General features: G+C 45.0%; 1 protein-coding gene across 1 annotated transcript in view; it reads left to right on the top strand.

Moving 5' to 3' along the window:
- Window positions 1–15,649, top strand: part of PAPPA (pappalysin 1) — a 396,585-nt gene that overhangs the window by 235,173 nt on the left and 145,763 nt on the right. Inside the window, exon 8 of the mRNA XM_089685526.1 lies at window positions 10,968–11,096. Within this exon, the coding sequence (XP_089541652.1) occupies window positions 10,968–11,096 (129 nt within the window). The remainder of the gene's footprint in view (window positions 1–10,967; window positions 11,097–15,649) is intronic.

The following is a 15,649-nucleotide window of genomic DNA, read 5'->3' as shown; positions in this document are numbered from 1 at the left end:
CATTGGTGTCAGTGGGCGGAATATATAAGAACCTTATGTATCACCTTTTTGATATGATTGCCTTCATCCAGCGGCCGAACTCTTCACGCTCAGCTCCCGTCCTGAGAAGAACAGGCAGACGTATTGAAAAGCACTGATAGAGCTGGAAGCAAAAAAAAAAGAGAGAGAAAAGGGGGGGGGGGGGGGGAGAATGCTGGCCGGCGTCCTGAACTGACCTCGGCAGCCTTTGTCAGAGGAGATTCTGGTGAACTGACATTGAAAATTCCCCAGAAAATCCGGAGAATGGCAGAAGAAAGGAATGAACACAGGAACGATGAAAAGGTGGATCGCAGCTGCGGGGCCCGACGTTCCTCAGAGCGAGGCGCTTTAATTGCTTAGAAAGCACAAAGCCGACCTGCTGTGTGAAGGAACGCCGGTACATTGTTACAATGACGGCACTTTCAGATTTCGTTTTAATACATTTTTTTATGTAGTCATGCTGAAAAAAGCAAAAAAAAAAAAAAAAATTAAAAAAATCTCAGTAAAAAAATCATAAAAATCAATATAATAATAAAAAAAAAATCATCTCCTCCATAGATTCTCATTAACCGTTTTTGGACCGATCTTTTGACTTTTTTTAAATCAAACTTTTTTTTTGCATTTTTTACGTATGACTTTTTAACTCTTTAGGTACGGCCACTCCCCCCTTCTGTGTCACCCCCTTGGCTCCACCCCCTATTCACCTCCCAGTACCACCCCTTGTAGAGAATCTAGAACCAAGTATCGTTCTGTGGCACTAAATGAAGCAGTATAGTCGATCCCCTGCAGCCAGCAACCAGAGCCCCCCAGCAACAGTAGATCCCCCCAACATCAATACCCCCCAAGCAACAAGAAACCACCACCCCAGCAACAATAGATCTCCCAGCAGCCAGCAACTGTAGATCTTTTCATCAACAGTAGATCCCTCCCAACAGCAATAACCCCTCCCCCCTCAACAATACCCCCCAAGCAACAAGAAACCATCACAGCAACAATAGATCTCCCAGCAGCCAGCAACTATAGATCTTCTCATCAACATTAGATCCCTCCCAACAGCAATAACCCCTCCCCCTCAACAATACCCCCCAAGCAACAATAAACCATCAAAGCAACAATAGATCTCCCAGCAGCCAGCAACTGTAGATCTTTTCATCAACAGTAGATCCCTCCCAACAGCAATACCCCCCTGCAACAATACCCCCCAAGCAGCAATAAACTATCAAAGCAACAATATATCTCCCAGCAGCCAGCAACTGTAGATCTTTTCATCAACAGTAGATCTCTCCCAACAGCAATACCCCCCCTGCAACAATACCCCCCAAGCAACAGTAAACCATCAAAGCAACAATAGATCTCCCAGCAGCCAGCAACTGTAGATCTTTTCATCTACAGTAGATCCCTCCCAACAGCAATACCCCCCTGCATCAATACCCTCCAAGCAACAATACCCCCCAAGCAACAATAGATCTCCCAGCAGCCAGCAACTGTAGATCTTTTCATCAACAGTAGATCCCTCCCAACAGCAATAACTCATCCCCCCTCAGCAATACCCCCAAGCAACAAGAAACCATCACAGCAACAATAGATCTTCCAGCAGCCAGCAACTGTAGATCTTTTCATCTACAGTAGATCCCTCCCAACAGCAATAACCCCCCCTGCAACAATACCCCCCAAGCAACAATAAACCATCAAAGCAACAATAGATCTCCCAGCAGCCAGCAACTGTAGATCTTTTCATCAACAGTAGATCCCTCCCAACAGCAATAACCCTCCCCCCCACCAGCAACAGGAAACCATCACAGCAACAATAGACCCCCACTCTAGCAACAATAGATCCCCAGAAACAATTCCCCCACCCAGCAAACAATAGATCCCTCTACCTCAACAATAGATCTGTTCTACTGCCACCAACCTCTGCTCTACTGTCACCGTCCTCAGCCTTACTGACATGTCCATTATTCTACTGACGGACACCATCCACTGCTCTACTGGCACATCCACTGCCCTACTGACACCAACCTCTGCTCTACTAACACTGTCCTTTGCCCTACTGACAAGTCCATTGCTCTACTGACTGACACCATCCACTGCTGACTGACACCGTCCTCTGCCCTACTGACATGTTCATTGCTTTACTGACTGACACCAACCACTGCCCTATTGACACCGTCCACTGAGCTACTGACACCACTCACTGCTCTACTTCCCTACTGACACCAACCTCTGCTCTGCTGACACCGTCCTCTGCCTTATTGACATGTTCATTACCCTACTGACTGACGCCATCCACTGCTCTACTGGCACGTCCACTGCCCTACTGACACCATCCACTGCCGTACTGACACCAACCTCTGCTCTACTGACACCGTCCTCTGCCCTACTGACATGTTCATTGCTCTACTGACTGATACCATCAACTGCTGTACTGACACCGTCCTCTGCCTTACGGACATGTCCACTATTCTATTGAATGACACTGTCCACTGCTTTACTGACACGTCTACTGCCCTACTGATACTGTCCACTGCCCTATCCCTACTTATACCATTCACTGCTCTACTGACACTGCCCGCTGCCCTACTGACACCAACCTCTGCTTTACTGACACCGTCCTCTGCCTTACTGACATGTCCATTGCTCTACTGACCGACACCATCCACTGTTCTACTGACACCATCCACTGCCCGAATGACACCAACCTCTGCTCTACTGACACCGTCCTCTGCCCTACTTACATGTTCATTGCTCTACTGACTGATACCATCAACTGCTGTACTGACACCGTCCTCTGCCTTACTGACATGTCCACTATTCTATTGAATGACACCGTCCACTGCTTTACTGATACTGTCCACTGCCCTATCCCTACTGATACCATTCACTGCTCTACTGACACTGCCCGCTGCCCTACTGACACCAACCTCTGCTTTACTGACACCGTCCTCTGCCTTACTGACATGTCCATTGCTCTACTGACTGACACCATCCACTGTTCTACTGACATATCCACTGCCCGAATGACACCAACCTCTGCTCTACTGACACCGTCCTCTGCCCTACTGACAAGTCCATCGCTCTACTGACTGACACTATCCACTGCCTTACTGACACGATCCACTACTGTACTGACACCATCCACTTTTCTACTGACACTGTCCACTGCCCAACTGACACCAACCTCTGCTCTACTGACACTGTCCACTGCCCGACCGACGCCAACCTCTGCTCTACTGACACCATCCTCTGCTCTACTGATAAATCCATTGCTTTACTGACTGACACTGTCCACTGGCTTTCTGGCACCATCCATTGCCCTACTGACACCAACCTCTGCTCTACTGACACCATCCATTGCCCTACTGTCCACACACCGTCCACTACCCTGTTGATACTGTCTCTACTAATGACACTGTCCACTTTTAGGGTAGGCTAAGTTTTTATTTTTATAGAGACATTTGTTTTATTATATTTTTCTAAGTGTTCCTTACTTCTTAGACCTTGCTAGTTACTGTCTTACAAAAAAAAAGGGTGCCGAACCACGACCATCTTTGATCTCTTTCCTGTTGTTCAAAGGTTGCCTACCCCAGTTTGACATGGTGTCACTGGGGAAAATCGCTTGCCGCATCACCCTGTATAGGTAATTCTGTAGACCCAGAGTGCCCAGGCCGGCAGGGGCCCACCTAGGCCTATCTCTGGCCCTCTGAGTTTCCACTTTCACCTACACAGGGTGATGGGGCGAGCTCCTAGTGGAAACGATGGGTGGTAGTGGGTGGCCCCAAGTCAACTGTTGCCTCGGGGCCCACAAACTTCAAGCTGCTCCCCAGGCTCACAGCATTATTTCCTTGCACAGAGAGTCAGAAATAATTGCACTGATATTTCCAAGGAATGAATGTTCACATACACTCACCGGCCACTTGACTAGATACACCCGTTCAATGACTTGGTAACACAAATTGCTAATCAGCCAATCACACGGCAGCAATGCAATGCATTTAGGCATCTAGAACTGGTGAAGACGACTTGATGAAGTTCAAACCGAGCATCAGAATGGGGAAGAAAGGGGATTTAAGTGACTTTGAACATGGCATGGTTGTTGGAGCCAGGCGGGCTGGTCTGAGTATTTCAAAAACTGCTGATCTACTGGGATTTTCATGCACAGCCATCTCTAGGGTTTACAGGAAATGGTCCAAAAAAGAGGAAATATCCAGTGAGTGGCAGTTGTGCAGACAAAAATGCCTTGTTGAGGACAGAGGAGAATGGGCAGACTGGTAGGAGATGATAGAAAGGCGACAGTAAGTCAAATAACCACTCATTGCAACCGAGGTATGAAGATGCCATCTCTGAATGCACAACATGTCGAACTTTGAAGCAAAAATGGGCTACAGCAGCAGAAGACCACACCGGGTGCCACTCCTGTCAGTTACGAACAGGAAATGGAGGCTGCAATTCACACAGGATCACCAAAACTGGACAATAGAAGATTGGAAAATTGTTGCCTGGTCTGAGTCTCAATTATGACATTCAGATGGTGGGGTCAGAATTTGGTGTAAACAACATGAAAGCTTGGATCCATCCTACCTTGTATCAATGGTTCAGGCTGGTGGTGGTGTAATGGTGTGGGGGAGATTTTCTTGGCACTAGCAAGATGTACTAATAAAGTGGCCGGTGAGTGTACACTAGATTGCCCGAAGTATTGGCCCCGCCCTCCAAATCATGTGATTCAGGTGTTCCAATCCCCTCCATGGCCACAGGTGTATACAATCAAGCCCCTAGGCATGCAGACTGCTTCTACAAACATTGGTGAAAGAATGGGTCGCTCTCAGGAGCCAAGACACCAAGCGTGGTCCCGTGATAGGTTGTCACCTGTGCAATAAGTCCATCCGTGACATTTCCTGGCCACTAAATATTCCACACTCAACTGTTAGTGGGATTATAACAAAGTGGAAGAAACTGGGAACAAAAGCAACTCAGCCACCAAGTGGTAGGCCACGTCACATGACAGAGCGGGGTCAGCGCATGCTGAAGCGCACAGTGCGCAGAAGTCACCAACTGTCTGCAGAGTCAATAGCTAAAGACCTCCAAACTTGGTGTGGCCTTCAGATGAGCCCAACAACAGTGTGTAGAGAGCTTCATGGAATGGGTCTCCATGGCCGAGCAGCTGCATCCAAGCCTTACATCACCAAGTGCAATGCAAAGCGTCGGATGCCGTGGTGTAAAGCACGCCGCCACTGGACTCTAGAGCAGAGGAGATGTGTTCTCTGGAGTGACCAATCACGCGTCTGGCAATCCGATGGACGTGACTGGGTTTGGCGTTTGCCAGGAGAACGATACTTGCCTGACTGCATTGTGCCAAGTGTAAAGTTTGGTGGAGAGGGGATTATGGTGTGGGGTTATTTTTCAGGGGTTGGGCTTGGCCCCCTAGTTCCAGTGAAGGGAACTCTTATGGCGACATTTTGGACAATTTCATGCTCCCAACTTTGTGGGAAGAGTTTGGGGATGGCCCCTTCCTGTTCCAACATGACTGCGCACCAGTGCACAAAGCAAGGTCCATAAAGACATGGAGGAGCTAGATTGGGGTGGAGGAACTTGACTGGCCTGCACAGAGTCCTGACCTCAACCCCATAGAACACCTTTGGGATGAATTAGAGCGGAGACTGTGAGCCAGGCCTCCTCCCCCGACATCAGTGCCTGACCTGACAAATGTGCTTCTGGAAGAATGGTCCAACCTTCCCATAGACACCCTCCTAAACCTTGTGGACGGCCTTCCCAGAAGAGTTGAAGCTGTTATAGCTGCAAAGGGCGGAGCCAACCCAATATTGAACCCTACGGACTAAGACTGGGGGGCCATTAAAAGTCACGTGTGTGGAAAGGCTGGCCGACCAATACTTGGGGCAATATAGTGTATGTGCTGTGTCCATGGATAGCAGACGTGTGTGAGATGGACAAACCTGGACCTCTCTGCATGAAGAGTTACATACGATATCAGTCCAGTTGTTTTCAGGTGGTGTTGAGGGAACAATGTAATCAGGATTTTATTTGCAAAGTGGAAAATGTTTCGGTTCCGGCTCTCTCACACCATGTTGTGGATTTATCGGACTCTGGTTTAGAAGCATCAGTCGGCATCTCACTACCGTTATCTGGCTCCAATTCAGAATCTTTCTTCACTTCTTTTAACATCCAGGATACAAAGCAATTCATGGGCCTCCTCGGCACTGTAGTACCTTTGTGATGACAAACGGAATGCTGACACAGTCAGAGTGATTACACTGCAGAAAAAAAGATAGCACAGGAAAACTGAAATGATTGGAGTTCAAATGACTTCAAGTGTGTGTGCCGCAACAATGGACTTCTCTGATTTGCTCCCTTTTGGTCTGTTAAATAGACATTTGCATAATCCCAAATCTGCACCATGAAAAAACAGGCAGTCTGTAGCATTATGCAGAGAACACTTTATCTGTCCCTTGGGACATTATTCCCCTCACTGACACCAATGATGGGGCACTATTCCTCCCACTGACACCAATGATGGGGCACTATTCCTCCCACTGACACCAATGATGGGGCACTATTCCTCCCACTGATACCAATGATGGGGCACTATTCCTCCCACTGATACCAATGATGGGGCACTATTCCTCCCACTGATACCAATGATGGGGCACTATTCCTCCCACTGACACCAATGATGGGACACTATTCCTTCCACTGACACCAATGATGGGGCACTATTCCTCCCACTGATACCAATGATGGGGCACTATTCCTCCCACTGATACCAATGATGGGGCTCTATTCCTCCCACTGATACCAATGATGGGGCACTATTCCTCCCACTAATACCAATGATGGGGCTTTATTCCTCCCACTGACACCAATGATGGGGCACTATTCCTCCCACTGATACCAATGATGGGGCACTATTCCTCCCACTGATACCAATGATGGGGCACTATTCCTCCCACTGATACCAATGATGAGGCACTATTCCTCCCACTGATACCAATGATGGGGCTTTATTCCTCCCACTGACACCAATGATGGGGCACTATTCCTCCCACTGATACCAATGATGGGGCACTATTCCTCCCACTGATACCAATGATGGGGCACTATTCCTCCCACTGACACCAATGATGGGGCACTATTCTTTGGGTTACGGAAAAGTGGGTGAATGAGGTATGCAGTCATTCATCCCAAAAGAGTGAGGACATCTATTGGCAGACAAACATACTGTAGGGGACAGGACTAAAGGGAAGAGAAGGATTGAAAGGAAGTATTGTTGCAAGTGTTATTTTATTTTATTTTTTTAACCTGAACTATTCCTGTGTTGTTGTTTTTTTTTAAACTGGAGTTCCACTGCAAACAGTATGCACGGTAGGATATTGATTTGCCTCATTGCTTCATTCGCTTTCATTACCCTTGATTCTTGTCCAAGTTCTATTTCCAGTTTTTATGAACTAAAAAGGAAAAGTTTTTTTGTTTGTTTTTTATTTTTTTTTATTTACAAACCTTTGCTGAGCAAAGAGAAAGTGGGTTGAATGAGGTTTGCAGTCATTCCATCCAAATGTTTGAGGACATCTAATGGCAGAAAAAAGTACTGCAGGAGACAGGATCTCATTGAAGGGTGTTATTGCCATAAATGTTTTTTTTTTCTCGGAATTTGAATTTGCTTACTTCTCTATCATTCCTTTTGATTCTTCCATTTGCAGTACAAGTTCTATTTCTACGTTTTATGAACTAAAAATAAAAGGAGAACCATTTTTTGTTTTGTTGTTTTTTTTATTTTATTTGTTTATTATTTTTTTTAAGCAATCTTAGTCTGGGTTAAGGAAAAGTGGGTATAATGAGGTTTGTAGTCATTCAACCCAAAAGGCAGAAAGAAGTACTGCGGGGAAAGGGGGGGACAGGTCTTTATTGAAGGTTATTATTGGCAAGAACATTTTTTTTTTTGTTTTTTTATTTATTTTTATTTTTTTAAATAAAGTGAGTAGAATGAGGTTTACAGTCATTGAAATCAAATATGTGAGGGCATCTAATGGCAGAAAAAATGACTGCAGGAGACAGATTCTCGTTGAAGGGTGCTCTTCCCACAATTTTTTTTTTTTTAAATTTGAACTATTACTGAATTGTTTTAACTTTTTTTTCCTTTTGAATTGGAGTTCCACTTCAAACAGTTTGCATAGTAGGACAGTAGGATATCGATTTAGTTCTCGTATCTGTAAATGCCATTATTACTATCCTTATTAATTTAATACAAATTCCACATTCCGATTCTGTTTTATATAATACTTCTCTTCTTACGCTATCTTAGGACTGTTTGCAATCAATAAACAGATGGTGGAGTTTGTTATTATATTCGGCGCCTTGTTCCAGCATTGTGTGTAACTTGAAAATCCGATCTGTAGTCAGTGCGTTCCGAAAACCACATGGTTAGTCTCCCGGGATCCCCTCAAGATAAACGTCTCATCTTATTGCCAAAATTCTTGCCTCGACTTTATAAGTGACATTTAATGGGGAGACACCGTGATCATTCTAACATATTGTTTCAACTCCCTTCCCAAATTATTCCCAAAGTTCTTCCATCTTCTTCCTGTTTCTGGTATTTTTCTACAATCTCTTTGTATGTTCCTAAAGCTAAATTCGGAGATGAGCAAATATTGTCACAAACATGTCTTCTTCTCGAATTTCGGTGACATTTGTGTATTTCTTCCAGATCTGTGCAGTCATCCATTCCCTGTATTGAAGACCGTTCACTGTTGCCCTCTCTCGTTGTGTAGGGGGACTGGTCTTGTTTCCGCCTCTTCCTGTAGTCCTCTACAGAAAGCCTGTAGTGGGTGGACCCTGCCCATGAGTGGTCGGGATGGGATCCCAATCATGTGACCACTGTGAAAGCCAATAGGCAACTCCGTCCCACGTGGTCTTGTCTCTGCCCCCTCCTTCAGTTCCCTACAGGAAGCCTGATCGTGAGTTGTTGGGAGGGGCTTCCAATCATGTGACCACTGTGACAGCCAATAGGCAAGTCCGTCCCACATGGTTTTTTGTCTGCCACCTCCTGTAGTTCTCTACAGGAAATCTAATCGTGAGCTGTTGGGATGGGCTTCCAATCGTGAGACCACTGTGACAGCCAAATGGCAAGTCCATCCCACATGGTCTTGTCTCTGCCCCTTCCTGTTGTTCTCTACAGGAAGCCTGCTCGTGAGTTGTTGGGATGGGCTTCCAATCATGTGACCACTGTGACAGCCAATAGGCAAGTCCGTCCCACATGGTCTTGTCTCTGCCCCTTCCTGTAGTTCTCTACAGGAAGCCTGCTCGTGAGTTTTTGGGATGGGCTCCCAATTATGTGACCACTGTGACAGCAAATAGGCAAGTCAGTCCCGTTCAGTCATGTCTCTGCCTCCTCCTTTAGTTCTCTACAGGAAGCCTGTAGTGGGTGGACCCTGCTCATGATTTCTCAGGACAGGATCCCAATCATGTGACCACTGTGGCAGCCGATAGTCAAGTCTGTCCCACGTGGTCTTGTCTCTGCCCCCTCCTGTAGTTCTCTACAGGAATCCTGCTCGTGAGTTGCTGGGACAGGCTCCCAATCATATGATCACTCTGACAGCCAAGTCTGTCCTACGGTCTTTCTCTGTCTCTTCCTGTAGTCCTCTACAGGAAGCCTGTAGTAGATGGATCCTGCTTGTTAGTTGTTGTGATGGGCTTTCTAATCATGTGATCACTGTGACAGCCAATAGGCAAGTCAGTCCCATCTGGTCTTGTCTCTGCCCCCTCCTTTACATTTCTACAGGAAGCCTGTAATGGGTTGACCCTGCTTATGGGTTGTTGGGACGGGCATCCAATCATGTGACCAATGTGACAGCCAATAGGCAAGTCTGTCCTGCTTGGTCTTGTCTCCGTCCCTTCCTGTAGTCCTCTAAAGGAAGCCTGTAGTGGGTGGACCCTGCTCGTGAGTTGTTGGGACAGGCTTCCAATTATGTGAGCACTGCAACGGCAAATAGGCAAGTCAGTCCCATTCAGTCTTGTCTCTGCCCACTTGTTTAGTTCTCTACAGCAAGCCTGTAGTGGGTGGACCCTGCTTGTGAGTTGTCGGGACAAGAATCCCAATCTTGTGACCACTGTGACAGCCAATAGGCAAGTCTGTCCTACGTGGTCTTTCTCTGTCCCTTCCTGTAGTCCACTACAGGAAGCCTGTAGTGGATGGACCCTGCTTGTGAGTTGTTGGGACGGGCTTCCTGTCATGTGACCACTGTGACAGTCAATAGGCAAGTCAATCCTATCTGGTCTTGTCTCTGCCCCCTCCTTTAGTTCTCTACAGGAAGCCTCTAGTGGGTGGACCCTGCTCATGAGTTGTTAGGATGGGCTTCTAATCATGTGACCACTGTGACAGCCAATAGGTAAGTCCATCCTGCCCAGTTTTGTCTCCACCCCTCCAGTAGTTCTCTACAGGAAGCCTGTAATGGGTCCCCCCCCACACCTTTGGTCCTCAACGTACGCGTTTCACCCAACACTAACCTTCATCATAGCCTAAACCAAAAAGTTTCCCATTGCTCCAAAGTTCTATATAGTGGATCACTTCCTAGAAGGAACTGGGTCAGACACCCAGCAGGGAGCTCATTGCAACCTCAAACTGTTAAACCATCCAGAGAAAAAGAGCTAGCTGCACACTGTATCATTCAGTGTTTGTAAAACTTTATTATTCCTGGACAAACTTCAAGGAAGGCCCCCCCTCGGTCCTTAACTTACATGTTTCGCTCAACACAGGACTTCATTGTAGCCGGAACCAACCCATGTTGGCTGAATGGAGTTGGACCCAGGAGGGGCTTTTTTGCTACGTGCTTGGATACACGTGATGGTCAGGTGTCAACAAACCTTTAGTCATATAGTGTAACCTATCCAGAGATCTTTATGTCGGGGGACATTCCAGATTTAGAATATGTTTTGTTTTGCAGAGCTTTGAGGCACGGAAGCGTCTACAGATACCAGATTGTGACAATGACATCTAAAGGAGAGAGTGAGCCATCTCCAGAGCTGACTTACCGTCATGGCAGCGGATACTGCGGGGATGGAATAAACCAAAAGTAAGAGGCACTTAAAGGATGAGACAGTTATCAGAGGTAGCCATTTATCCTCTCTCGTAGCCCATGGATTACAGGTGCATGCACTCCTGGGACAGGAATATTTTAATGCACATCTGATTAAAAGGAATATATTTATTTATATATGTATATATATAAAATATATATATATATAGTTTTATTATGTATTTATGTATTTCTGTATATGTATATATATAGCATTTTGTGCATATGTTTGTTCATACTTAGTATGTTGTAAATTAAAAAATAAAATTTTATTATTTGTAAAGTGAGAAAATATGAAATGTTGCATTTGAATATTTTATAATACCAATTGAAGACGACAGTTGGAGAACCAGACTCTCGTGTTTACCAGGCTGTTCTTAGCTCATCTGCCCCGAAAAATAGATCTGTAGTTTACGGTGTGCAAAGGCTTCACTACTTCTTGAAGTGTTGGTTTCCCAGTGGGCTTAAAGAGATGATTTCTCAGAATGGGCTACAGGTTTGGTCCAAGTCCAAGTTTGCCTGAGTTCAGAAGTCAGCTGTTAGTGCTTGGCCAATGATCTGAAAGTGGGGGATTCCCCACCTTGCAGCTACATGTACACAATGACGCAGGGTTGCTTGTGACACCATTGAGCTAATATGGCCACATGGCCATTTTAGGTCGACGGTATTGACCAGAGAACATCAACAGGAGGAGCTAGTAAAAGCTGCTGGGCACTCAGGAAACCACAGCTTCTGGAAGGGTTGGTTTCCCAGTAGACTTTGAGAAATTATTTCTCAGGATTAACAGTGGGCTCCAGGTTCAGTCTGAGTCCATGTTTGGCCTCTCCACAGCTGCACATACACAGTGACAGGGATCGTCGCGGCATTATTGACCTAATAAGGCCACCTGGCAATATTAGGTCAATATCTTTGACCCAATATGGTAATTTGGCTATATTAGGTCAATGATGTCATGATTAGCCCCACCCTTTTGTATACATGCAGCTGTAGAGTGGGTAATGTCCCGGCCACAGCTCATTGACCTGGGAATGTCTTCATGCTTTGGCCGAATCCAAGTTCAGGATCAGAGCTGTGTTTGGTTGCATGAGCAGCAAGAAGAAAGGGACTACAATCTTTGCTGGGTATCCTATAGCTATGTACAGGGAACTGATCCTTCACTATTTCAACCTGAAGTTTCACAAACTCTGTCACCCAACCTTTGGCCCAAGTCATTTGTTATCATTTGCATCTCCTGGTCTTATCTATAGGACACTAAAGACTTTCTGGATAAAATTTATTTTTGAACATGCTGGATAATTGCTGCCATTAGCATTGTTTCACGACCATAAGCCCTACTCCATAGCAACCATTGTTTCCATGCCTTGTGCCGATGGTGGCCAACTAGCCTGATACAGACAGGCAAATTGGAATAAATGTCCCCATAACATTGGACCATACCCGTGCTATATCCGGCGGTGCAGTTGGCCAGTAGACATAAGGGAGTTATTTTCTTTGCTCCACCCACTACTGTAAAATGAGGAATAAACCCATTTTTTTTGGAACTGTGATGAAACCGAGGTCTGTCAATACCTTCTGTTTTAAGAAGGCTCCACTGTGTTTATTAGTAACTGTAATGATCTTGAAAAGACTTAATGGTACTCTTTCTTCGATTCATTTCCGTAGGAGCAGATAATATTGCAGCAATAAATATGATTGATCCAACATTTTTGTGTAGGCACACATGGGGCTGGATAGCACATGTGCCCATAAAATGAGTGTTTTATGTATTTGGGAATATTTATGAAGTGATAACCTTTCTACAGCATAGTTAGAGCTTGCCCTGCTGAAGAGCCCCATCCTTACTGTATGTTCCTCTTATAGTATCTACAGAGTTTGTGAAGCATTACTTTATTTGCAAAAAAAATTCAATTTACCAGCATTTAAAAAAAAAAATATCAACCCTTGCTACAGTGCTTTCCCTATTCTCATTGATGTCTCCCGTAGACTCACCTCTCCTTTCCCAGATTGGCTGACATCCAGAGCCATTCAGCTAACTGCTCATAAGCACAGGGCGTAATAGACAGTGAGCCACCTTGGGCTTATGAAAGAATTCTACAAAGAACAAGACCATGTCAATATTCCATCAGTAGAGGCATTTTAGTCTTCCTCCAGGAGGACTCCTAAGGATTGACTTGAGCTTACAGATACATTGTCATGGTTTGCCTCAAAGTAGATTTCCAGTCATAGACTAATTATACCTAAACCTGCTCCCACCCCCATTCTGAGACTATTCTAACTACCCTGTGAAACGAAAGATGTCTATACTTACCTATTCTGAGGACGCTCTGGTCCAGTCACATGATCAGCTTCAGTGTAGTGTAGAGCTCCAGCTTCAGTGTAGAGCACAGGTCTCCAAACTTTCCAAACTGTCCTTCAGGCTTTAAGGGACCCGGACTGTGGCCAGTGGAAGTAGAAAATGCCCCAACGTCAGTAAGAGTAAAAATGCCCCAGTTGTAGTGGGAAGAATAGTATTGCTATTGTTGGTATCAGTCCGGGGGGATAGTGCCCCATTAATAATGGCATTGAGAGAAATGGTCCTGCTTCATTCATGGCAGTAGAAGAAATAGAGCCCCATGGGCTGAATAAAAGAAGGCAAATGGCCACTTTCAGCCCATGGGCCACAATTGGAGACCACTGGTGTAGAGCAAGGACAGCCAACAACGAATGCCCCATAGTAAGCCTGTTTGTGACGTTACCTCGTATACTCTGTAGCCATCGTTGGCGCCCTCCACTGAACATGGCCACTGGAGAGAGCAGGTGACTGGACCGGTGCACCCCCAGAATCGGTAAGTATACACGTCTTTTCTTTACAGTTTAATTAGAATGGGGTGGTAGCAGTTTTAGGTATAGTTAGTATATGACTGGAAATCTACTTTAAAATACTAACCCTAAAATGTTGGCTTGTAGGTTGATGACTACCAAATTCATTTTAACAGTTGACCTTTGATGACTCTTTTTGTATATTGGATTTCCATCTGACCGGTGCCTTCAAGTAGTCTTCAAGCTGACATATAGATGTGTAGTGCAGATAATAATCCATCCAATCAGATTCAGATCTTCACTTTAAATAACAGTTGAAAAATGGCTGGAAGATTACATTCTGCGGGATACAGTAGCCAGTGTTCATTTCAGATATTGTACTTGAATAAACAAGGCCCTATGCTATCTTAGTTGTTAAATATATCTAATACACCCAGAATTTGTTCTTTAAACAGACCTGTACTCAATGTTGAAGCATAGCAATGGTTATAGGCAATCCTCTGATAGTGCTGACCTTAGTCAGAAGGGTTTGGCCTGGGTGCTGAACCAGGGTTTTCCTCTAAGCATTGAGGGACCTTGGATGTACTGAATGTCAAAGTATAGTAATGGTTTTAGGCTAATCCTCTGATAGTGTTGACAATATTCAGAAGGGTTTGGCCTGGTTGCTGGACCAGGGTTTTTCTCTAAGCATTGAGGGACCTTGGATTTACTGTGTCAAAGCACAGCAATGCTTTTAGGCTCCTCTGATAGTACTGACCATAGTCGGAAGGGTTTGGCCTGGGTGCTGGACCAGGGTTTTCTTCTAAGCATTGAGGGACCCTGCATGTACTCAATGTCAAAGCATAGCAATGGTTTTAGGCCATTCTTTTGATGGTGTTGACCATAGTCAGAAGGGTTTGATCTGGGTGCTGGACTAGGGTTTTCCTTCTAAGTATTGAGGGACTTAGGATGTACTCAGTGTCAAAGCATAGCAATGGTTTTAGGCTATTCTTCTGATGGTGTGGACCATAATCATAAGGGTTTGATCTGGGTGCTGGACTTGGGTTTTCCTCTAAGTATTGAGGGACCTAGGATGTACTCAGTGTCAAAGCATAGCAATGGTTTTAGGCTCCTCTGATAGTGCTGACCATAGTCAAAAGGGTTTGGCCTGGGTGCTGGACCAGGGTTTTTCCTCTAAGCATCGATGGACTTTGGATGAAAACTTAAAGAGTAGAAGGAGTGCCATAAAGGATGAATAATAATAAATTAATATTAATGTAGTGTTGACCATTGTGACCAGGCAAATGCTATTATTAATTTTCTAACCTACATAAGAAAAACTTACAGATGGTTGTTATTGGCAGCATCTCCATTTGACTCAAGCAGGGCTGAGCATTGAAGGTGACTTCCCAGAAATAATTACACCCGCTTCTTGTTAACAATGGAAAATTACTGATACGGCTTTTATTAATAAATCTTCATAAAATGTTCCCGTGGCAAATACAATTAAATTGCTTTAACATAAATAGTATTTAATTACATTTCTTAATATTAAAAATGATAATGGCATTACAACAGTAAAGCATGTCCTTGGCTGTGCCCTCCCTTAGTAAACTAAATTAGAGACCCATATCGTGGGTACCATGCCACTAGCTACACCTATCCATATAATTGGGTACACATAAGAATTACTTTTACATACAGTGGTCCATTACTCAGCACGATATGTGTGACTTTGGGCCTTACACAACTTACATAAAAAACTGGTGACC

This window comes from Staurois parvus, unplaced genomic scaffold, assembly GCF_062004578.1.
Source record: "Staurois parvus isolate SC_StPar_1 unplaced genomic scaffold, SC_StPar_1.0 ptg000377l, whole genome shotgun sequence".
NCBI lineage: Eukaryota > Metazoa > Chordata > Amphibia > Anura > Ranidae > Staurois > Staurois parvus.
This window is presented reverse-complemented; position numbering and strand designations above follow the sequence as displayed.